The 24,403-nt window shown below is 37.7% G+C and overlaps 1 protein-coding gene across 7 annotated transcripts in view; it reads left to right on the plus strand.

The window, feature by feature from the left end:
- rbfox3a (RNA binding fox-1 homolog 3a) overlaps positions 1 to 24,403 on the plus strand; it is a 459,476-nt gene that overhangs the window by 100,904 nt on the left and 334,169 nt on the right. For 6 of the 7 annotated variants that reach the window (XM_016252017.1, XM_016252014.1, XM_016251991.1 and 3 more), the window contains one exon: positions 13,857 to 13,908. The exons of the other annotated variant lie outside the window; for it this stretch is intronic. Coding sequence is in view for 4 of the 6 variants with exons in the window: in XM_016251991.1 (XP_016107477.1) it covers positions 13,857 to 13,908 (52 nt within the window). In the remaining 2 variants the exon portion in view is untranslated. The remainder of the gene's footprint in view (positions 1 to 13,856; positions 13,909 to 24,403) is intronic. 7 annotated transcript variants of the gene reach the window in all.

The following is a 24,403-nucleotide window of genomic DNA, read 5'->3' on the forward strand; positions in this document are numbered from 1 at the left end:
ATACTGTATATATATATATATATAATGTTTTAATTGTTCCTATATAAACAACTAGTAATTTGATTTTATTATTACATATGAGTTATATTGAGTTATACATATGAGTTATATATATTTTTTTTAAGAAAAATTGTTTCATTGATTACGGTTAAGTAATTAGTTTAAGATAAATCTATAGCTAAATGCTAATTATTCTCAACCTGTGGTTCATGGAGTTGAACCAATGAACTGAACTCATGCTTACAGGTAACAGCAATGTGAGTTGTCAGATTTACTCACTAATTGGGGGCACACAAAGCATCATTTTCAGTGAGCAGTTTAGCAGAGACAGTTCATCTTACAGTGATAGGCTTAACTGTGATTCAGAACTGAGGCTGTGACTTGTTGCATCTGAGAGCTGGACAGGAGCAAAATGTTTGTATGAGGAGCAAATTTGTGTATGTAATCACTTAGTGCTGGCTGAGAACACTGTCAGAAATGGTACAAATATGCATTTTGTTTATTAACAAATATTAATATTCTACTCTACATTTAGCAGTTTGAATGCATTTAATATTTTCATTAACATTTAAAATTCAAATGTAAGCTTTTGATCTACATTTGACGTACACATATAATTTAACATTTGCTGTATAAATATTTATTTTACACTAAATAAAAAATAATAATAATTGAGCATCGCACAACCTTTTTAGTGGATATTTAAGCTTAATTTGTGCGATTTTACATTAGCAGCCAACGTACTGCAGTTAACAGGAGTGACTTTTCCTTCTGTAGGTTATGTTTTACCCAGAAGGCCTTGATCTTGCAGTCTAGAGTCATCATTTAGATAATTGAAATTGCAGTGTTACAAAATAAATAAATAAAGTCATCAAGATGGATCATGACTTCTAGGCCTCTGCGGAAATTAAATTGGTCAAGGTAACCTAATTGCAGACTCATCCAAAAAGAACTTCACCCTCAGGCTGCTGGGTGACAGAATGCATTCAGGATCCAGGTAGATCCTGGAAAAGGACACCCTGGAGCTAAATATGGAGAAAGATAAAAACGGAGAATCCGGCTGGATTGGTATGAAGTGTAGAGTATGTGCTGGTTAATGTAGAAGGGAAAATTGTCCCTAATTAGCATGGAGCTGGGAAAAGGTTAGCATCATGTATCACTGTGCAGGGCTGTGAGACGTATTTTTAATTGGAGATAGGAAAGCTCTGACCAGAACAGTAGGGCTGTGCATTTACCACCGAATTCTGATAATATCATGTAATTGGAAAGAAATCTGTCATGGAAAACTCTTGCTCGTGTTCTCGAAGGCTTACACTTTAAAGGAAGATTAATTAAGTTACGGCTTCATTCTCTAATTGTGTATACTGTGATAATGAGTTGAAAGTTGAAGCAATTATTCCCTTCTCGTTCACTTTTTTTATTTTCTATTTTTGTATCTGTGAGTATGTTTGAGGTCAGTTGGAAAGAGCGAAGTTACATCTCACTGACTTGAAAGTAAATGGAATTGAGTTAAATTAATCAACCAGTAATGATTCCGATACCTTTCCCTCCCTATCAAACACTCTATAGAAAACTGTTGAACGGAAGATCAGCCTCAAAACCCTCTTCATTACAGTTTTAGCTTGCCGCACAGCGGAGTTCGTGGAACTCGAACTGATGCTAAATCATCAGTTGGTTAACTGTATGCTCTGACAGGGGACTAATAAATATTGATATGAATTAGTCAGACCATATGTATATCTTTGATTGCTCATTATGGGCAGTGAATGTACTACGCAATGTTAAATCGAGCTGCTACAAATGACAAAGAGCAGAGACCGTAAATAGACTTGAAACCTGCTAATGGAAGTCATCATTATGAATTTATGCTTTGAAAAAACATAAATCATTATAGATTGTTTCAAATTGGCACCAGCTCAGCTATGATTGACCGTGTTCATGCAGAGTTAAACTGAAAGGCTACAGTAATAGATGAGGAAAAGAAAGACTGGGGTAAAGGTCTGGTGTTTGATAGGCTATGATGTGTAATGAAAAACGGTTCTTTAAGAGATGAACTAAGCTGTTGAGTCTGGATATATGCCCACTTACAGTATGTCTCTTTTCTCTGTTATTTGATTATCATTTGATGATTAACTGCTGCCATGATCAATAAAAAAATATGTTTATGTTACTGCTCAAAAGTTTGTGGTCAGTAACACTTCTAATACTTTTAAAAGTTCAGCAAGGATGCATTACCAAAAGTGACAGTAAAGACTGTTACACTGCTACAAAATATTCCATTTAAAAAAAAAATTGTTTCTTTGAACTTTCTATTCATCAAAGAGTCTTGATGAAAAAATGGGTCCCACTAAAAATATTAAACTGTTTTCAACATTGATAATTATAAGAATTATTTCTTAAGCACCATAAGGATCATGTGATCTGCTATTTCTGAATTGCACTATTTCTGAAATGCAGCAGCTTAGTTAATAAGATGCAGGTTTTTGTGCTGAATTATTGAATTACGTGGCACAACTGTTTAGTGAATTCATCCCTTCATGTTCTGATGTGTGTGCGTACAGTACGTGTTAGTCAGGATTAATATTTGATCAAAACCAACTGTTTTTCAGCAGGATTTTTTGTGTCATAAAGCGTCCAGGAAGTGAGTCATGAGTTTGAATGAATTATGCAACGAATGGAGTTTGTACTACATACTGATTATTACATCATATGGTTGTAGTTGAACAGTATGGGTATATATACATATATATATATATATATATATATATATATTGTTATTATGTTTATTCCCACAATGCACTTAGTAAAAAAAATACTCTCCCTGCACTGTTAAGGTACAGTTTTGCAAAGTCATATTACTGGACAAGTCATCCATGAAATTTTCCTATGTAGCCAAATTGTACTGCCAGCGTAAGAGTCCCGATTCTCCTTTTGACATGTCTGCTAGTAACCTACCAGTAAGCTTTTCCCCATTGCTATTCATTTGGAGTTGGAGTCCTGGCTCCAGCTTGTTATCCCCCTTTTGCACTGTTCAATTGCAGTGCAGATCCATTCATTGAATACCAATGGCCATAATTCTTTTTACCTGAGTTTCAACTGGCAACACAATTGGATGAGGTTGATTCCAACAATCAAATGGCTGTTTGCACTCAGCAGGATGACAGTGGGCAAGCTTGATGAAATTAAAAAAGTCAAGGTAGGCGCTAAAATGTTGAATTTGCAGAGCTGAGCTGAAAATGGGCCAAGCGCTGGAAAAGAAAGAGGAGGGGAAAAAAAGCAGAGCATGAACTAAATCAAGCCCCTTAATTGTCTTGTTAAGACATGAAAGAGTCGACTGAGTGGGGTGGCCTTGAAGGAAAAGTATAAAAGGGGTGGAACAAGAGAGCAACAGATGGGAAGGAGGATAATGGAAGAGCGGGGAGGGAGAGAATAAAAAGCTGAAGTTAAGTTGACCGACAACTTTGTTTAATTTGGCTGTTTTTACGGAGTGATTGGGAAGCCAGAGCTGTTTGCGGGGGAATGAGATTGTGGCATGCACCGGGGCAGTCTGATGAAGCCATTACGGGCCTCCCTCTCTCGCACTCAATCATTGTGACACATCAATAGGTGCGTTAGATGGTCATTCCTCAAAAGCCAACCGACCCACCTCGCCTACAGTACTAATCGTTCCAATCATTCAGTGAGAAGCCGGGAACCTCTAGCCTCTGTAGCGGTGACCCCTTTCCCAACATTGCCTAAATCCAGCCAACCTTATTCTAGCAAAGCCAGTGTAATTCTTTATCCATCAACTAGTTGGGAATAAAATCCACAGTGTGGAATGCAGCAGTAGATGGATACCTGGACCTTTCTGGTAGATTTTCACCACAAAACTAGCTATTTGGTGGGTTGATGTGGTGAAGAACATCATATGAAGCAATCTCAGATGTTTACTAAGCAGAGCAAGGCTTTCTAAGCAGAAAAGACCTTGGACGTCTCCTTTAGTTTCTGAATTTTACCATTTGCCTGGGTTCATTTAGATGAATAGGCTTTTCCAGTCCAGAAATAAAAGCATTTCTGCTGAATTCAAGGCAATACTCTTTACTGTGTTTAGACTCTGCTCTTGTCAGTGCCGTATCACAATGTGCTTCCTTTCAGCAGCACAGCAATCAGATTACACTGTGGTTCCCCCGCTAATATTCCCGCTTTGGCGCTGTCATTTTTCTTTGTCTCTGGCAAGGCATATGGTCTGGCAAACAACACTTCCATGTGATTTTGGGGGTTTTTATAAAACACCTGGTTACTGATGGATTAATTATCCTTGTGTTTAGGGATTTTACAATATATTGGTTCTATAACATACTGTACCATTGGATTTTTTTTTCAAGTGTCAGACCATATTGGATATTTGAAATCTCAAAATATATATTTTATACTGTACATTATAATGTTGTGATGCCTAAATTCACTTGTCGAAATTAAAGATTAATTGTATTATTATTATTTAAACAAAGTTACAGTGGGGAAAAAAGTATTTAGTCAGCCACCAATTGTGCAAGTTCTCCCACTTAAAAAGATGAGAGAGGCCTGTAATTTTCATCATAGGTATACCTCAACTATGAGAGACAAAATGAGAAGAAAAAAAAATTCAGAAAATCACATTGTAGGATTTTTAAATAATTTATTTGCAAATTACGGTGGAAAATAAGTATTTGGTCAATAACAAAATTTCATCTCAATACTTTGTTATATACCCTTTGTTGGCAATGACAGAGGTCAAACGTTTTCTGTAAGTCTTCACAAGGTTTTCACACACTGTTGCTGGTATTTTGGCCCATTCCTCCATGCAGATCTCCTCTAGAGCAGTAATGTTTTGGGGCTGTCGCTGGGCAACACGGATTTTCAACTCCCTCCAAAGATTTTCTATGGGGTTATAGTGTTTTTCAGAAAGGGACATTCTGGTGTCCTTTGACAGCTCTTTGGTCTTGGCCATGGTGGAGTTTGGAGTGTGACTGTTTGAGGTTGTGGACAGGTGTCTTTTATACTGATAACAAGTTCAAACAGATGCCATTAATACAGGTAACGAGTGGAGGACAGAGGAGCCTCTTAAAGAAGAAGTTACAGGTCTGTGAGAGCCAGAAATCTTGCTTGTTTGTAGGTGACCAAATACTTATTTTACCGAGGAATTTACCAATTAATTCTTTAAAAATCCTACAATGTGATTTTCTGGATTTTTTTTCTCATTTTGTTTCTCATAGTTGAGGTATACCTATGATGAAAATTACAGGCCTCTCTCATCTTTTTAAGTGGGAGAACTTGCACAATTGGTGGCTGACTAAATACTTTTTTGCCCCACTGTATATTAATATTAGCAATTTGTCATTATCACATTATCAAGTGTTAGATGTAATCTTTATCAAATATCAAAATAAGTATCTATTTTTCGTAGTGTACATTTATAATTTGATGCCTAAATTCACTTTGTGGCATTTAAAACTATTGATTTTACTTTTTTTATTTAGGAAAAAAAAATCAATTAGCAATTAGTCTGTTATTGGCTGATTTTACTCAATTTTGCAATTTTGGATATTTAATTGTGCATGATCATTTCCATTATTTTTACATTTAGAAAAATATGCATTTAAAGTTATTCTTTATAAACACTAATAATTTAATGAAATTGCAATGAAAAATGCCTAAATTCACTTGTAGCATTTAAAACGATTTGAGTTTTTATCGTTTTTATTTTTTTATTTAGACAAAGTAGTATAGAATTTTAATAATGTCCATTTTTTGGTGGAGATTAATTATCAGTTTTGTTGATATTGTCCATAAATATCAGTGCTTGTGTTATGAGTCAGCAGGGTTCAAAGTTCACAGGTGAATCTGAGTGTGAGCCGCTCAGAGGTGACACAGTCTTTCTTTCAGTCAGGCTCTATAGCTGGCGAGGGTGCGTCAGTGTGCCCGGCTTTGAAGCACTCCACATAACCGGATTCTTTAGCTACACCTCAGCGGGGGGGTAGGGAGAAAGGATGAGAATCTAGGGAAGAGATGTGTGCGGCACAGTTGCTTTTGTAGGGCTGCCTCCAGCCACCCACTGCAGTAATCAAACTAAGCCAACCTGACCCACTTTGCTGCCGCTATCCAAGCCTCGATTCCTCTTGCTCTCATCCATGTTTCCTTTGCTACCTACCCTTTTTTTTCACGACTCCCTGCCAGGCTGCCCACTCTCCACCTTGTCCACTGTTCTGTATCCACACACAAACGCTCCTCAGTGTAAATGCCGAAATATACGGCTCTACGCATCGCTGCTGCTCCATAGGCAAGCCGAGTAGGAGGTGCTAACAGAAGGAGAATGCAACATCAACCCTGCACGCCTGACAGGTCTCTCTCCCACAGAGGAAGGATGAATTAGATGGAGGGTGCTACAATAGCCAAGCTGATTCGCACATGGCCCTCTGGGTTTTACTCCCACTGGCCTCTGCTTTCCTGCCTCTGAGCCCCATGCTGCTCAACTCCCACCGCAGCCACCGGGGTAAGGATCATTACCTCTGACAAGAGCTTCTCCGTGAGTAATCACCAGTGTGGGAAACCCAACAAACACCCATTTCAATCCTGCCTCTGCTCAGTCAAGAATCCTCTGCATCGCATACATGCCATCTCTGCTTCCTGCCTCTACTGTTAAAGAAAATGTTCACCTGAAAAATGAAAATTCTATCATTATGTACTCACCTTTATGTCATTTTAGAACCGTCTGGAATGCACAAGGAGAATTTTTGAAGAATCTTTTTTCCATAAAATTTATTGTAGTATGAATCATATTGTAGTATTGTTGCATGATGTGTTGCTTTTTTCGAAATAGTTGGTGGGATGAGTTGTCTAATGGGTCTTAATGGGACAACGTGAAGTGTCGTTCCAAACATTTATGACATTTATCTATAGAACACAACATTTGATTTTATTTTATTTTATGTTTTTCTTTGGTTTTGCTTTGTTTCTTGTCTTGTTTTTTTGTCTTGTTTTGCTTTGTTTTGGACCTCATTAACCTCCATTGTAATTCGAGACATTTTTTTTGTTTTGTTTTGTTTTGGCTGATAAAAATATTGACAAAATCACCAATGCAACATATAAACAACATTTTATTTTATTTTAGGTGGTTTTGGTTTGTTTCTTGTCTGTTTTTGTTTAGTTTTGGACCTCATTAACCTCCATTGTAAGGTATAAAAAGTTCAGACATTATTCAGCATATCTTGTGTTTGTGTTTCAATCAGGTTTGGAATGACATGGAAGTCTTGAATAATTAGGCTGATTTCAGGGTCTGCTGACCCCAGTGGGACTAATAACTTAGGTGGTGTTTATATAAAATCTGCTCTTGCATTTAAAACTAGCTGGATTCCAACATAGGGATCTCAAGATACTGTACGTTTCTAGTTTTTGTAAAGATATGTTTTATAGTGACCACATCCATCAAGCACCATACCATAACACCCATTTAAGTACACTGAAAGTAGTTCATATGACTTATATGACTAATCCAAGTCTTATGAAGCCTATGTGACAGTTTTATGAGGGACAGACTTAAATTTAACATCGTTTTCCTGCACGACAGTTCTCAGAAGTCATTCTCCATTCCACATTTGAAATGGCATGATGTGTATTATTATTACGACATGTGAGAACCGATGGTGGTCGTCATTAATGATGTGTCATTTGTAAATCTGATTTTAGACTTGGATGAGATTTCAGAATTGTGTGTCATAATGCTGGCACACCTTTCATTTGACCTAATGATATAATACACAGCTGTGAGGCGTATTGAGGCCCACACCAGCTATTCTGCTATGAAAATTTAACATGACCCCTCATTAATGCATTAGCGATAGTGCTCATAGTCAGATTCTCCGACTGCCTTTCTCTTCTGCTCTGCTTAGAAGCAGCTCAGTGATGATATTGGAATAGCAAAACCTTTGCTCTAACATAAAATAAACTTATTTTTGTGAACTCTATGAACTGTCATTGTAAGGAAAAAATGCTGCATAACAAATAATCTTCTTTCCGATTTCCCCTGGAAAAATAACAGTGTACAGGTTTTGGAACAACATGAGTGTGAGTAAATGATGACAAAAAAAAAAAAAATTTTGGCTACAGAATTCCTTTAAGCCGACGACTACATGCCGTAGGACAGAATTAGCACAGGTCCACAACGTTGACACCTTTGGATGCAGGAACTAACCTTATCCCACCTGCTCTGTAAATACAGATTTACAAGTCTAAATACCCACCAAGGTCTTTCTTTATAGTTGCATCATTAAATTCATGAACCTCCTTAAAAAAATATTTGAGGCATTTCTGTCAAATGCCAAATTAAAGAATTATTACTGAGACAGATACTTCCAGTAGGCAGTGGGAAGCTGTAGCCTTGTGCCAGAAACAGAATTCAGTCCTTTAGATGCTGCATGTTTGAATCCCCCACGCTCTGGAGGAAGGCCAAGCAGAAGGATCTGCCTGGCATGAGCGAGGTGCTATTAATCGCCTGTTCAATATGAACTCACGATCTCATGCTGAGATGTTTGAATAAGGGAGACCTTGTCATGGATTAGCATACTAAATATTGTATCTTCATGCAAGTTAACATTTAAACAATTTTTCTCCTTTAAAATCCTATTTTCTCATATTATTCATTTTTACTATAGTTATCATTATAAATGCTATTTTTGTTTTTGTATCAATAAAATTTATCAAATTAATAATAAATGTAATAAATTAATAACAACAAATATTCCATGTGATTTATTGATTATTTATTTGATAGTTTTTTTCTTCTGAAGCTATTTATTATTATTATGTAAATGCTATTTTTATTTTTGTATCAATAATATATCAAATGAAAATATATTAAAACATAATAATTATTCATAATTCCATGTGACATTTATGTATTTGTATGTTTGTCATGTCTTTGTTTGCCATTTTTCATTGGAAATCTTGATATTTGCTCAACTTGACATTGTTTATTAAAGTTTCAAATTGTTATTTCTAATTCAATTATTCTTTAGAGTCATATTTTCAATGAAGCAATTAATCCAGTTGATTTGTTTGCTCAGACCTATTCATTTTTCAAGTTCATTTCAGCAATTCGAGTAAACAACCAGTGCATTCTTCAAAATATCTCCTTTTGTGTTCCACACAAGAAAGTCATATGTGTTTTGAACATAGATTAAATGATGACACAATTTTCTTTTATTTTTTTGGTAAAAAGTTTCTGTAGTTGCTGTAAAATGAAGCAATTGATGGATTTCAGAAAGATGCTCAAATAAGCAGAGGAGCATTTCATCAAGATGCAGACAGCAGGGCCACAGATTGGAAAAAAAAAGTTCAATGTATTGATGCGAGGCACAGAAGTGGCTTCCCAGGAAAAGTGGTGCGTCAGCTGCAGGTTTGATGTCCAGGCTCTTGCCCAAGGGGAGGCAGGTTGGCACCCAGAGATATTGACATGGGGACAGATCATTAGCCCTCTCTATCCACCCTGCCTCAGTCCCACGTCTCTGTTAAAGGTGCCAGTGTGTGCTGTTAAGGTGCCAGAAGTTTCGCCTGTTAGGCATAACAGGTAAGAAGACCATGATTCCCGATTGTTCCGCCCATTAATCTGCCATTGTGAGCATGACAAGAAGTGCAATTATTTCCTAATATGACACTGCGTTTAATGGCATGGTGGAGTTCAGAATTTCTTATGTGTTGCTGTTTCTCTGTAGGCACATGAAATATGATTACACGTTAGCGAAAATGAGATATTGCATAGAAATACAGGAGATTATTGATTTAGAGTAGGCAGCACCGCCGCAAGATGGAAAAAAAATAGCTCGATTGAGCAGTGATTTTGGTGGTGTAATGATAATTGCAGCTTGAGGTGGAGATAAAGTTTCTCAGACAGGCCAACTGAAACCGTCATACCTGGATTTCTCCCAAGAACAAGAATTATGTGCTAATGATAACTTGAAGAATGTACTTCAGTATTGTGTTAGATGGTGGATACTTTTGCAAAGCAGAATCACTTGGCCTTGCAATGAGCTGTTAGTGCAGCAGTATTTCTGCTTCGGGTGCTTTTATGTCCCAAGGCATGATTTTTGCTAAAAAATATATATATTATACATATTTTTTTTTCCATTTGTTATATGTGGGTCACATGAAGATCTTTCTTTGCTTTTGCTACTTTAAAAAAAAAAAAAAAGATTGTATCCTCGCCTCAGACCTATACATTCAGTCCCTGAAAACCTGAAACTGAAACTTAAAAATAGTTATTGCATTCTAAAACTCTAAAATAAAATAAGTATTGAAATAATGTGTGAAAGTAATTATTTTATTTTATTAATATATATATATATATATATATATATATATATATATATATATATATATATATATATATACACAGTATATATATATATAACATTCTTTTTTACATGCATTTAACAGAAGAAAAAAAAAAATTCAATTTTGGATAAATATGCCTTTAATAGTAATATTTTATTATTAATGGTAATTGCCAAGGCATTTAATTCATTTGATTATATTTTTAATCAATTACCAATTATGTTGAACTGCAAACATTCATCATGGCAGGAAAACACCACATAGCAATTTTTCCACACAATTGCATAGGTACAGCGATTTCAAAGTCTGCACTTTCTCTATGAATCTCATATGATGCATCTAACAGCAAATAAATCAAGCATGCATCATGTTAATGCACTGAGGTGTCAAAACTGTAATGCAGGTCAAAGGAGAATAAAAGTGTTTTGGGATTGTTTCTAATAGCAAATCATCACCTCAGCATGTGCATATCAAAACTAAGTGAGACTGGCAAGCTGGCAAAGTTCAGCATGCTTTAAATAGCAGCACTTAGGAGTCCCTCTGAAGCGACGTGAGGATGCAATGCTGAGAAAATATGGATGCTGATAGTAAATGTAGTAAGTTTACCATTAATTCAAGTGACAGCATTTATCCGTAAAACTTTATTTTATTTTATTTTTCTTTACTTTTTTCTTACTATTTTATTTTTTCTTATTTTATTTTATAGTATTTTATTTTAAAAACATTTAGTTAATTAAGTGTTACTTCGACTTCTTTCTCATTCATTCACATTCACAGCTGCTTTTATAGCTGTTGTGTGAACAGGACAATTCAGAAGTCACACCTGTTAGTAAATATACTCGTCAATCCCAAACATTGTGTCAACGTAGCCAGTGTGTGATATCCTCAGTGTCTGCTGTATTTTTTTTCCCTTCTGCAAACATTTTCCAAGCCACTCTCTCTGTGACTCCCCACCCCTCTCCACCCGGGTGGATGGAGGAGGGGGGTGTTATCCAGGCTGGCAGCCCAGAGCACCCTTTCTGAAGCTGCTCTGAAGAGCATGGTCTAGGTAATCTCTGCTCAGCTGAAAGCCATTTACAGAGAGAAGGAGACAGAGGAAGAGGTTATACTGGGGAGAGAGGATGCAATGGAGAGTGACGGAGAGAGAGAGAGAATGAAAGAAAGAAAGAGAGGCAGGGGATATGAAAGAAGAGCGAGAACAGAGCCCAGGCAGAGGATGATAAGGCCAGGGGGATTTCGTTGCTGTTTTGGGGTCAGATTAGGAATGGGGTCTTGCTTTTGTCACTTGAGGAGAGAAGGAGAGAGAGAGACACACATCTGAGAAGCAGACAGAACAGTGTTGCATTGTGAACTCCTGAAAGTCCCTCTCTGCGTTTGGGTCTTTTAGTCCAATGTAAATTAATGTTCCAGTTCCATTTGATCTTTACATAGATTTTATGGCAGTACGCAACAAATATAATAATGTTTTCATATTTTTCTATTAACATACTCATACTTTTATTATTATGATTTTTTTTGCTTCAAAAATAATAATGTACAGCCAAAAATCATATTTCTTGTAGAGTAGCATTTATTTGTTCCTCATAACTGTTGGACCTGCGCCTTCCTTTCAAACCAGTAGTCATCAAATCCTCTGTAAATATTGTTCTGATGTGTATTTTTAAATGAACAATCATAAAATCAGCTTACTCACAGGATGTAATTGTAAGTACACTTTGATCTGGTTGTGACTGAAAGTGGTGATGTGAGTGGATGTGTTTTTAACTTTGTAATTAGTCATTTAACGAGTTTATTCCATTGGTGCTGATTGTAAACGGCTTGCAAATGTAAAAGGTGGGTTCATATTGTCAGCATACTGTAATCAGCCAGTAACAGTGACATGGAGGCACTGACTTCTCTCATGTGACTGTTTCTAAGTATTTCACTGTTCTTCAAGGGAGAGAGACACTGCCGCCCTATTAAACTTTATCCACTGGTATCCTTGTTTCAAAACATTGTTGAAAATCCACAATCAAATAGGTCCATTGTCAACAGTGTAGCGATGCATGAAGCACATCTCACACAGAAGTCAGTTTCAAACAAAGAAGCGTTTTTTGTTTTTTTTTGGTTAATGAAGCAAATTCGCTTGAATCTGATGAAAAGTCTGTGGGAATTCCTGTTAAAATTGCTGAATTTTGCCAATAGAGAAAACGGATTAATGTGACCGTACCTTTTAGACAGTGTCACTTTAGTTGGCTAATACAATATTCAGTCTCATATTTTGTAATATTCATACAGATTATTTTTTTTTGAATACTTGATTATTGCTCATCAGAATCTTTTTGTGGTGGCACTGCCTCCGCAGAATAAAACGTTCCTGAGAGAGAAGTATGGAAAAAAAGAGAGAATGAGAGATTGGACAACAACTGAGAGACCAAAAGATAGAGTTGGTTTACAGTGCAGTGTTGCCATGTTGATCATCAGTTCTCCATCAAAGGCAGTTCAGAGATAAAGTGATCTAATAGAGCTGTCGAAACACATACTCAAATATTCAAGACAAACGCTAGCCTGTAAAAAACGCTTAAGGGAATATTTTACCCAAACATGAAAATTCAGTTATTATTTACTCAACCTCATGTTGTTACAAACTTATAAGCTGTTATTTTTTTCAGTGAAACATACAAAAATATTTTTAAACAACATTCACATTGATTTCAGACTCTATAAAATCACCATAAAAGTGGTCCATATGACATACAACCTTCACCACAGATGCCATATTTGATTTGAAAACTGCAGCGTAAGCGAAAAGTCAGTAATTAATTACTTAAATTTTGGTCTTTTCAGCACACAAAGCTATCTGAAGCTGGCTTCAGAAAACTTAATATAGCACAGAAGTCATATGGGCGCCTTTTATGGTTCTTTTTTGGGCATTTAACAGCCTGTGTTCACCATGAACGTGTCGAAGTATGTGGAGATTCATTATGTTCTTGAGTTCCACAAAAAGTATAACAGCCTATGGGTTTCGAACAGCATGAGGGCGAGTAATTAATGCCACAATTTAAATTTATAAGTAAATGATTTTATTAATGCATTCCCAAAAATCATTAAAACTGCAAAAACTCATTGTATTGCCATGCAAAGCGCAATGAAGCTCATTATCTGCCTGGTTCTGTTGCTACAGTAAACAATCGTGCACTAACTGCAAGGTTAAATAAGGTATCTAGTTTACCCAGTGGTGTCACATGACTGAATAACAGTGAGAAAACTCTCCCATTCGTGTGTCGAACTTTTAAAAGTACAGCATCTTCCCACGTGTCCTTTATTCTCATCACAGGTTCCCTCCCTCCGCTGCTTCCCCATTTCTATCTTACCATTCGGCTTCATCCTCGTTCTCCTCTGTGTTTCAGTTTCTTTTCTTGTGTTTTTCTGTATGTGCCGGCTCTTCGTCACCCCTCCCTTTCTCTTAACTGTGCTTTCACAGCTGACTGTTCTCTCTTTCTCTCTCTCCCGCTCTTCCACCCGTGCAGGTTCATCGGACAGAGCGACTTGCCACGCTCCGACTGCCCCCTTCTCCCCACAGTGAGTATTGTCATGCTAATTTTACTGATCGGGACCGCATAGAGAATTTCCGTGGTCGTGGTTTGCTTTTTCCGCGTTCTGCGCTTATCTGTTTTGGAGGGGGACAGTCGAAATGTGTGATGCATGAGAGGAAAGAAAGGGAAAATGGAGATAGAAAGAAAAGGAGAGAGCAGAGTTCATGTGTGATTGTCTGAGTTTTGAGAGTTGAGCTCTGTGAGATTGACACATCTTTGGATTGGGGCTGTAAAAGTTGTGCTGTGTGTATGTGGAAAGGTTAAACATGGATGAAAAGGTGCTTAAAGAGGCTCAATCTCAAATTAGTTTAATCAAAAGCCGTGAATCTTTTTATGCAAGTTGACACGTACATTCCCTTTGGTGTGTGTGAGTGTAAACATACTGTAACAATGCTTTGCATTTGAGTACATGCAGGTAGAAAGTGCTTTATCGTTTCTTTTTTCTTCTCTGACAATTTATGTCAGTGCTGCATGAATTTAATATTGCTTTGACCTTAAAATGCTTCAGCTCATTTGAATTATATCCTTCAATTTTTGTAGGAAAAGTCCAAGATTCTATTACAGAGCAAAGCTTGAGGCGTTCACATTTATGCACATGCTAATTTTTTTTCTTTTCGAAATTTTCACATACCTTAATATTTTTACAATTTAGTATACCTTGAAATTACAAATCCTGCCCCATGACAAAATACCTTTATCTGCTAACTGGCAATTTAGGACAGCACTTTTTAGACAAGGCCTGCAGGTGATAAACAGACAGGGTGGTGAATTAATGGCAGACAGTCTTTAATTCAGTGACACAGGCTGAAAGCAAAGGAAACACCATGTCTGATTGGTGTAAATATGCATGAAGAAATGAGAGGAGATCCTTTACAAAGGTTTTTTTTATAGTTGTCTTTGCAACATTATAAAATCATGGACTCTTTTATCTCTGTTAACATTAACATGTAATGGATGTGAAGTAAGCGTTACAAAATGGTTCAAATTGTTAGCATTAGTTAAGCATCTTTGACTAATAATGAACAACTTTTTAATATAATTTAATAATCTAGGCTAATATACCATTGTTCTTCAGGTTCATTCATAATATATTAACTGATTAATTTATACAACTAGAATGTCAAATGTGCATTTGTATATGTAGAATTGAACAATAATACATTATAATAAATGCGACTGCATTAACTAGTGCTAACAGTGTTACATATTTGCTAAACAGAAATTGAGCTGCTGGAGAAGATACAACGCCTAACATCACAGAACCAAACAAAAGAAAGTTTGACTGGAAATGCTGAGTAAGGATAAGACTATCTAAACCCAAGCAGACTGCTGTTGTTTCTTTAAAAAAAAAAAAAGGAAAGTGTCTTGTATCATAAAAAACCTTCAAACAGTGCTATTGATTCGATGCATACAATAAAAAGGAGAAAAACAAAGATATATGTGTGAGGCTTATAATTTATCTTTTGCTTTTCTCTGCAGTCTGAGCGTGTGGCAAAGCTTGCCAATGTCAGCAAAGCTAACATTACTTACTCCTCAACAAATTTGTTAGTCATTGCTCAGAGCCGGGCTCTCGCACATGACTTGGATGGCCGTTGAGATGTGGTGTATTGAAGGGGAAGGAACACACTCTGGCCCAAAGCTCAGGCCCGATGACACAGAGCGAGCAAGGTGGAAAGGTGGAATTCTCCTCGAACTCTCCTCGAGAGTCGCAGGGCTTTCAAGGTGAATTTGGACGAGAGGGATTCCGCTGCTTAATCTGTACAGACAAAACATTGTTTCCGGAGGCGATCCTTCACTAAAAGATCCCCAAGGCTCGGGGATAGCATCACAGAGGTTTAATCGTGAAACAAACTAGTAACCTACTCTGGTCATGTATTTTGCCTAGAGCTTTTCTGAGCACTGTGGAATCAGACAAAAATGCATCCAAGCTTTTCGTGTGGAAAAAGCACACTGAAGCCTAGCTGAGTACCATGGGATGTTTCAAATCGAATATCAGCATCTGGCTATGAGGTTGAATTTTTTATTATTGTCAAATGAACCAGATGTACAGTTGGTTGTGTTTCAGCATTTTGACGCCTTTTATTTTTTACTTTTGACAAAGAAAAAAATATATATACTTGCCAACTCTTTATTTACTGTATGCTAGAAAGAGAACCGGAAATGTTGCAAGGCGAATTCGAAGTCTCCCACATGAATAATATAGCCCAGCATGTATGCATTGTGGTTTTTTTTTTTTTAGTTTGGCTTTGATGTGGGCTCTGTTACCTCCGTATCGATACCTCAGGCTACAAATAAACAGCCTCGGGCTACTGATAAAATGTATTTTTTGTATACAGCGCAACCATAATGAATGCAAACCGCCAGGCCACAGCTTCGACAATAGATGCACATTATCTTGCAATAGCTTTCACACAATGCGATCATAACAAATGCTTGATTTTCTCTCACGGCTACACATAATATCCTATCCGTGTGTATTCTGCCATATGTGCGAGCACATGCCTCGCTGAAATCTTTAGAGAGCGAATCCATGCACCAGTAACACCCCTCCAGTGTCTTGCAAACCCTCATGTTGTGACATTTCTGCTGCGAGACAGTGTAAAGTTCTCTTTTGAGGCTCTGTCACAGTTTTTGCCCTGTGTAATGTAGTTTTGATACAGAGACTAGATCAAATACTCTGTGATCTTTCACGCTTAAATTATTTAAGGTCCCAAGATTTTTTAATTTAATATCATGCACATCGATATCTAGCCTCTCTCTTTCTGGGGATTAGACTCGCTCCTCAATAAGATATGATGCAGGTCTCATTTTTACATTGTGCCATGCTGTAATTTTTCTGCTCATTTGGAATGTGACTACTTGTTTCTTTTCCTTTATTTATTAGGTCTGATGACTTACCTTTGAGACAGATCGATGCTGTCAGTCACTATAAATGAGAACCACTCCACCAATTATAGATGATTAAGTTAGCCTCCACCAGTCAGAACGCTCAAATCCCAGGTGTTTGCGAGCGGCTCGTCTGCTGGTACAGAATTTGACTGAATACCTGAAAAGAATTACAAGGGTGGCGTTACCCATCACGTCGGCCGAAAAATGAACCGTGTGAGCGTGACAATTCTAGTTTGTCAGATGCACAGCAGAACATATGGAAGTTTCATAAAGTAACATGAAATAAATCTGCAAGACAACATGTCTGTTCCATTTCATTAGATTTATAAATTTGTGTGACACTCTCAACATATGTGATGAGAGAAAAAATAGATTGGGCCTTTTGCACTACAGCAGATGAAAAACATTTAACCTTTTTAACTTATTTAACCGATTTTTGCTCTTTCCAAATGTATTTCTCATATGAAACTTTTTAAAGTGTTTCAGCACACAGGGCACACACTTTTAGTAATGAACTGACAAAAGCAACAGTTCTTGTTTTGGCTAGTTGGGATTTCTATGTTGTTATGGCTACAAAATCAAATCAGTAACCACCATGACAATTTGCACAGACTTGGGCTTCACAGACATGCAAATATGTAACGCAAACATTGCAATCAATTAGACGATAATATCCGAGTTTTGTCATTTACTCTGTTTTCTTTCATATTATCAAGGAAATCCTCTTGCATGCCACAGTTGCAGTGAAATTGACACTTGTCAGAGCTACAACTGAGCACCTCTTTGTTCTACCACTCTCATTAAATGTGGATGGTGAACTTGCTGCAGATTGCCTGGAGATTGCCGCTCTCTCTGTGTAGCAGAGAAGCCTCTGTCCGTAGATGAGGTGCGATTGACATTTCTCACTGGCCCTCCGCGGGGTGTCTGTAAGGATCTTGAACCCATTCAGACTGGCTCCGAAATCAAATCACTGCCACCGCCACCGGTTTCAATGGCCACATCAATTATTTAGCACTGACTCGAGTGATCCAAAAGGTTGGGGGAATTTGATCTTGCAGGTACCTCTGGCTAGCAGGACCTTTGACATCAGTCTGTGCAAAAGGGGAGGATAATGATAATGTACCAAAGGTTAGTCACTTTATGCTGATTTGTGTGTAGAATGGCCCTTATTGATGCTCGTTCCAAAAAAATGATGCTAATTGTGGCGAAATATTCTCCTTTGTGCATACTCCAGCGTATCTCCCATGGATGATGAATTTTCCAGAAGAATGTCCTCGATTCCTCCAGTTGGTAATGTTTTGGAGGTAGCTTGGGGTTATCTGAGCTAATTAAAGTTTGATTTGATCAAAGTACACTCTTTTTCAGCTTGAATTTTAATTAGACGATGGGTCACTGGTCCCCGGTCCATTGCAAGGACATCTGCAGACTTTCTAACGTAATCTGAGACTCTTTTCAATTCAATTTAGGGGATTTAATAGACAACGGTGGCTTTCGGACAGTGCGCGGGGATAACCATCTCGTCTACCGACTTCCCGTCGGGACAAAGGGGGCGGCACTCTCCCGAGATGATCCACGCGTGCCCGCTCCGGGCAATGTCGCAATGGCGACTCACGCTCCCTTCGACCCATTACTGCAGACAATTGAACCCGCTATCACCGCCACGACAGAGGGACTGTGTTAAACGCCGGCAAGCTGGAATCGCCGGCTTATTTGTCCCTCTGCTATCTGTCACCGGCACGAGCTCTGCCAGCATATGCAGAGTGCCTTTTCATAACGATAAAAATCTGCGAGCTGACGCGCAGGACAGATATCTGCAACAAAAGGATGAATGCGGCGGAAGAGACCCCTTCCTAATGCCCCCCTTTCCACTGCTTCCCCGAGATGGGAGTGAATTCCATGGCAGCAGAATCAATTTGCAGCTTGGGGCCCGTTTGTGGGAGTATTGCTTTTTATGTGATATGATCTTTGCTTTACATTTCCGGAGGTCAGTACAGACACAGAAACAAGGTCAAGCGAGACTTGATCGACAGTTTCTCTGTCTGTGGCGGCAAAACAATTACCCACTTGGGGATGGCGTGGATATTAAACCGTTGGGCTTTAAACATCTGAGAGGAATCTCCTGTTGGATTTTAAAGCCGTTCCAGATCTGAGCCCCCGTGTGCGTTGATTGTGCGTTGGGGATGATGTATTTGTCGCTTGCCTTAATGGTAGCAAATGGAAGCCTTTCTCTTTATTATCATGGTAATGCAAAATAATTTGCAGCGATGTCCTTCAGCATGGAATGTGTTACTCTTATCCTCCGTGACTCTGAAACTCAATGGCTCGGTTTGATTTTAAAGCTGTGGTCTGAAGTGGCCCGACCAGATGCAATTACGATGCCAGATCTTTGGTGAGGAAACTTTGATCAAACAGATGTCATGTGAACTCTGCCCATCCACTGATCTGTAGCCCAGTCAGGGCATTTCCACATGGGAAACAGTGCAGGGCGAAGGGCCAATGCTATTATGTTTAATATATGCATCAACAATTTGCAACTATTAGATTATACCTCCTGTTTGTTTTCCTCCCTTTAGTAGAAGGTCAATGTATACCCCAGTCCATTTCAAATGGCCCTTAATTATACCAGAGGGAGGGTCCGGAGCCCTTCATTTGTCATTTAGCAGTTGTGAAGGAGGCCTGCAACTTTGGCTTTGTCCCAGTGAATTGGCATGATGAGTGCAGTGTTGATGTATTTCTGATTGAACTTTGATTCAAATATACATTTCCCCAAAAATGCATAATAAAGTATATTCAATTCAATCCAGTATTCAAATTGTTCTTTTAAAAAAAGCCTAGTACATTTCTCCTGTATATTGAGTTATCCGCTTTTCTTTTACTCTTGTTGCTTCAAAGCTGTATGCCTTTATTTCTTCTGTGGAACACAAAAGAAGATATTTTGAAAAATGTCTCAGTGTTATTTTGTCTAGACAGTGGAAGTCAGTGTTGTTTTGGTCCTCACTGACTTTCATTGTGTGTACAAAATAACTTTTTTGTGTTTTGCAGAAGAAAAAAATATACAGGTTTAGAAAAACATGACAGTAAGTAAACGACAATTTATTTATTTATTTGGGTTTGGGCAGTCCAATATTCATTTGAAGCTAATAGACGCAGAATAAAAGCCGCAAAACTTTCATTTTGGTTGCACGGGTGTTTTTAACAAACAGCCATAAAGCCTTCAAAGCCTCAAATCACTTGAGACCTATGGACACCCCAAACAAATTAACACCCAAGTGCACTTTTACTTAGTTAACACTTCTGTGAATTCCAATATTAGGCGAACAAATCACAGAGTCTGCTGTGGTTCTCCTCATATACCAAGTGGCAGTGAGGAAATATCATCTAATAATGCTGGGGTTTACTTTATGTGCATATTTTTAATTTCCTTGTTTACCAAAGACATTGCAGGGGACTTACAGTGGGAGTGTTGTTAACTCTTATTGCAAGCAGCTTCAAGGTTTCACGCTAGAACGCCTTGATACTGCTGTTAATAGCCTGCACAGCTGTGGGGAATGACTAGTGAGCCTCTCCAATTTTCCTCTTACCATTATTACGTTATTTTAATGTATTTTATTCCATTTAATTATCCAAGTTCATTCAGTTAAGAAAAAAAGAATGAAAAGAAAGCAAATTTCAAGGTCCTTTAACCTCAAGGAGGCAGAGACCTCCCTGCCATCTATATATATTTTTTTGTGTGGAAACTATTATGCCTTTTTTCAGGATGCTTTGATGAATAGAGAGTTCAAAAGAGCAGGAAATATTTAAAATATATATTTTTTGTACAACGTATAAGACTGTCAGTTTTGTTGAACAAAAAGATTAATTTCATGAAAAAAATTTATTAAAATCTCAGTGATTCCAAACTTTTAAACAGTAATGTATATATTTGATCAAATATCAGTGACTACATTTACATGCTCACGAATAATGCGATTATTTCCAGTAATCAGAGTAAGGACTTAATAGCATTATGATGTTTACAAGTCAAGAGCAAAGCTCTTCACTCCTGTTTACATGCAATTTCCATTATTCTTATTATTCGCTAAGAATTGTGGTTATTTTTTTACTGCCATTATTCACATACCCCACTGCACAGCACAAATGATGGACTCAGAAAGAGCAGGTGTGTTACTGGCCGCTGTTGTTTATTTATTTATTTCTAATGCAAAACACGTTTGTATGGTTCTATTCCATACTTTTTCGGTGCCATAAAAATGTGATGGCAATTCGTTTGCCTACGCTGCCGTCGCGTTCTACTCGCTGTTTCTGGATGAGGGTAAAGAACAGACTGGTGGTAGCGAGTTGTGTTTTCCCCGCCATCGTTTCTAATCTGCGTATTATTACAGGTGCACAGTCACGTCATTCATGTATGTCACAAGCATATGCGCACTTTCGTCAGAGCGGCAATACTGCGATTAAGGTGTTTACATGCCTGTATATTTCGATTAAAATTGGCATACGCCACCAATGTTAATACGATTATGCTTGCTGCGATTATAAGTTTAATCGCATTATTTAAATCGAAGTATTGCATTTACATTAGGTAAAGTTTAATCGCAATATTGCCAAAATCTCATCATATCGCATTAAGAGGGTGCATGTAAACGTTCTACTCGCCGTTTCTGGATGAGGGTAAAGAACAGACTGGTGGTAGCGAGTTGTGTTTTCCCCGCCATCGTTTCTAATCTGCGTAGTATTACAGGTGCACAGTCACATCATTCATGTATGTCACAAGCATATGCGCACTTTCGTCAGAGCGGCAATACTGCGATTAAGGTGTTTACATGCCTGTATATTTCGATTAAAATTGGCATACGCCACCAATGTTAATACGATTATGCTTGCTGCGATTATAAGTTTAATCGCATTATTTAAATCGAAGTATTGCATTTACATTAGGTAAAGTTTAATCGCAATATTGCCACAATCTCATCATATCGCATTAAGAGGGTGCATGTAAACGCACTCAGTGCAATTTATTATTGTTATTGTTGTTTTGTTTAGTTGTTTTGCTGCTTATACAGTGTGTGATATGTTTTGTGGAATGTGTTTATTGCCACTGATGACAAATTCCTTTTAAGAGAACAATGTATATATGAATATTGTAATTTCAACATATAATGCAAACCATATACAAGTCTGTCTGAGGTGCATACTGCCCTATAGAAAGGTATTTTCAGGTCTAAAAGGAGTAGAAAGTGGAATTCCTGTTAAAAGCTGAAGCTCCGCCGTTATATTCATGCATTTATTTAAACCGAGGGGGAAAATGTCATGATAATGAAAAGATTTCTCAGTAAGGAATCACATCTTTCACCTCTCACAGGCAGATGAAGTGCAATATCAGATGAAGTAAAACCAGTGGCTAAATGTAATAGTATGACCTCTGGCTGGCGCTGAGACACTCCAGATGGGCCAATTTGAAAGGATCACAATGTCCAACCATATGACTTTATTATAAAATAGCCACCATAAAAGAAGAGTGACTGTCTCTTATTTCACTGAATGGCTTTGTACAGCAAGGGCACATGGCAAAACCTGCACAGATCACAGACTGGAGCATGTGGCAAAATGCACTCACGATTTCTGTTGCAAATATTCACTCAACTGATTTAGCAGCTATTATAGTTGTTTTGTAGCAAGCACCTTTCTCTGGCACTCAGTCAATCTTGAAGTGGTGGTTGATTGCGATTTCACTTTTTTAACGTTAGTTAGTGTGTAATGTTGCTGTTTGAGCATAAGCAATATCTGCAAAGTTACGACACTGAAAGTTCAATGCAAACGGAAATATCGTCTTAAAATTAAGGCAGTTTAATGCCTACAAAAATGGCTCATAGGGACTACAACGAGTTACTTCCCGAGTTACAGATAAACCCCGCCCCCTGGAACATGCAGCAAAGGGGGCGAGGCCATTTTGCGCTGCTTTAGAGAAGAGGAAGAGTTGTTGCAATAAAAAATCTATTCATATACAGTATGAATCGTGATTATGTCTTCTAACAATAATAGATTCACAAGTTTCAAAATCAGTGTTCTAAAGCAGCGGTTCTTAATCATGTTCCTCGCGTCCCCCTGCTCTGCTCTGCATCTCTCTCTCTCTCTCTCTCTCTCTCTCTCTCTCTCTCATTCAGATAATCAGCTCAGGTCCAACAATGAACTGTTGCAATTATACACTTATTTTCACAATACTGCGATTAAGGTGTTTACATGCCTGTATATTTCGATTAAAATTGGCATACGCCACCAATGTTAATACGATTATGCTTGCTGCGATTATAAGTTTAATCGCATTATTTAAATCGAAGTATTGCATTTACATTAGGTAAAGTTTAATCGCAATATTGCCACAATCTCATCATATCGCATTAAGAGGGTGCATGTAAACGCACTCAGTGCAATTTATTATTGTTATTGTTGTTTTGTTTAGTTGTTTTGCTGCTTATACAGTGTGTGATATGTTTTGTGGAATGTGTTTATTGCCACTGATGACAAATTCCTTTTAAGAGAACAATGTATATATGAATATTGTAATTTCAACATATAATGCAAACCATATACAAGTCTGTCTGAGGTGCATACTGCCCTATAGAAAGGTATTTTCAGGTCTAAAAGGAGTAGAAAGTGGAATTCCTGTTAAAAGCTGAAGCTCCGCCGTTATATTCATGCATTTATTTAAACCGAGGGGGAAAATGTCATGATAATGAAAAGATTTCTCAGTAAGGAATCACATCTTTCACCTCTCACAGGCAGATGAAGTGCAATATCAGATGAAGTAAAACCAGTGGCTAAATGTAATAGTATGACCTCTGGCTGGCGCTGAGACACTCCAGATGGGCCAATTTGAAAGGATCACAATGTCCAACCATATGACTTTATTATAAAATAGCCACCATAAAAGAAGAGTGACTGTCTCTTATTTCACTGAATGGCTTTGTACAGCAAGGGCACATGGCAAAACCTGCACAGATCACAGACTGGAGCATGTGGCAAAATGCACTCACGATTTCTGTTGCAAATATTCACTCAACTGATTTAGCAGCTATTATAGTTGTTTTGTAGCAAGCACCTTTCTCTGGCACTCAGTCAATCTTGAAGTGGTGGTTGATTGCGATTTCACTTTTTTAACGTTAGTTAGTGTGTAATGTTGCTGTTTGAGCATAAGCAATATCTGCAAAGTTACGACACTGAAAGTTCAATGCAAACGGAAATATCGTCTTAAAATTAAGGCAGTTTAATGCCTACAAAAATGGCTCATAGGGACTACAACGAGTTACTTCCCGAGTTACAGATAAACCCCGCCCCCTGGAACATGCAGCAAAGGGGGCGAGGCCATTTTGCGCTGCTTTAGAGAAGAGGAAGAGTTGTTGCAATAAAAAATCTATTCATATACAGTATGAATCGTGATTATGTCTTCTAACAATAATAGATTCACAAGTTTCAAAATCAGTGTTCTAAAGCAGCGGTTCTTAATCATGTTCCTCGCGTCCCCCTGCTCTGCTCTGCATCTCTCTCTCTCTCTCTCTCTCTCTCTCTCTCTCTCTCATTCAGATAATCAGCTCAGG

This window comes from Sinocyclocheilus grahami, unplaced genomic scaffold (assembly GCF_001515645.1).
Source record: "Sinocyclocheilus grahami isolate Dianchi unplaced genomic scaffold, SAMN03320097.WGS_v1.1 scaffold26.1, whole genome shotgun sequence".
Lineage (NCBI taxonomy): Eukaryota > Metazoa > Chordata > Actinopteri > Cypriniformes > Cyprinidae > Sinocyclocheilus > Sinocyclocheilus grahami.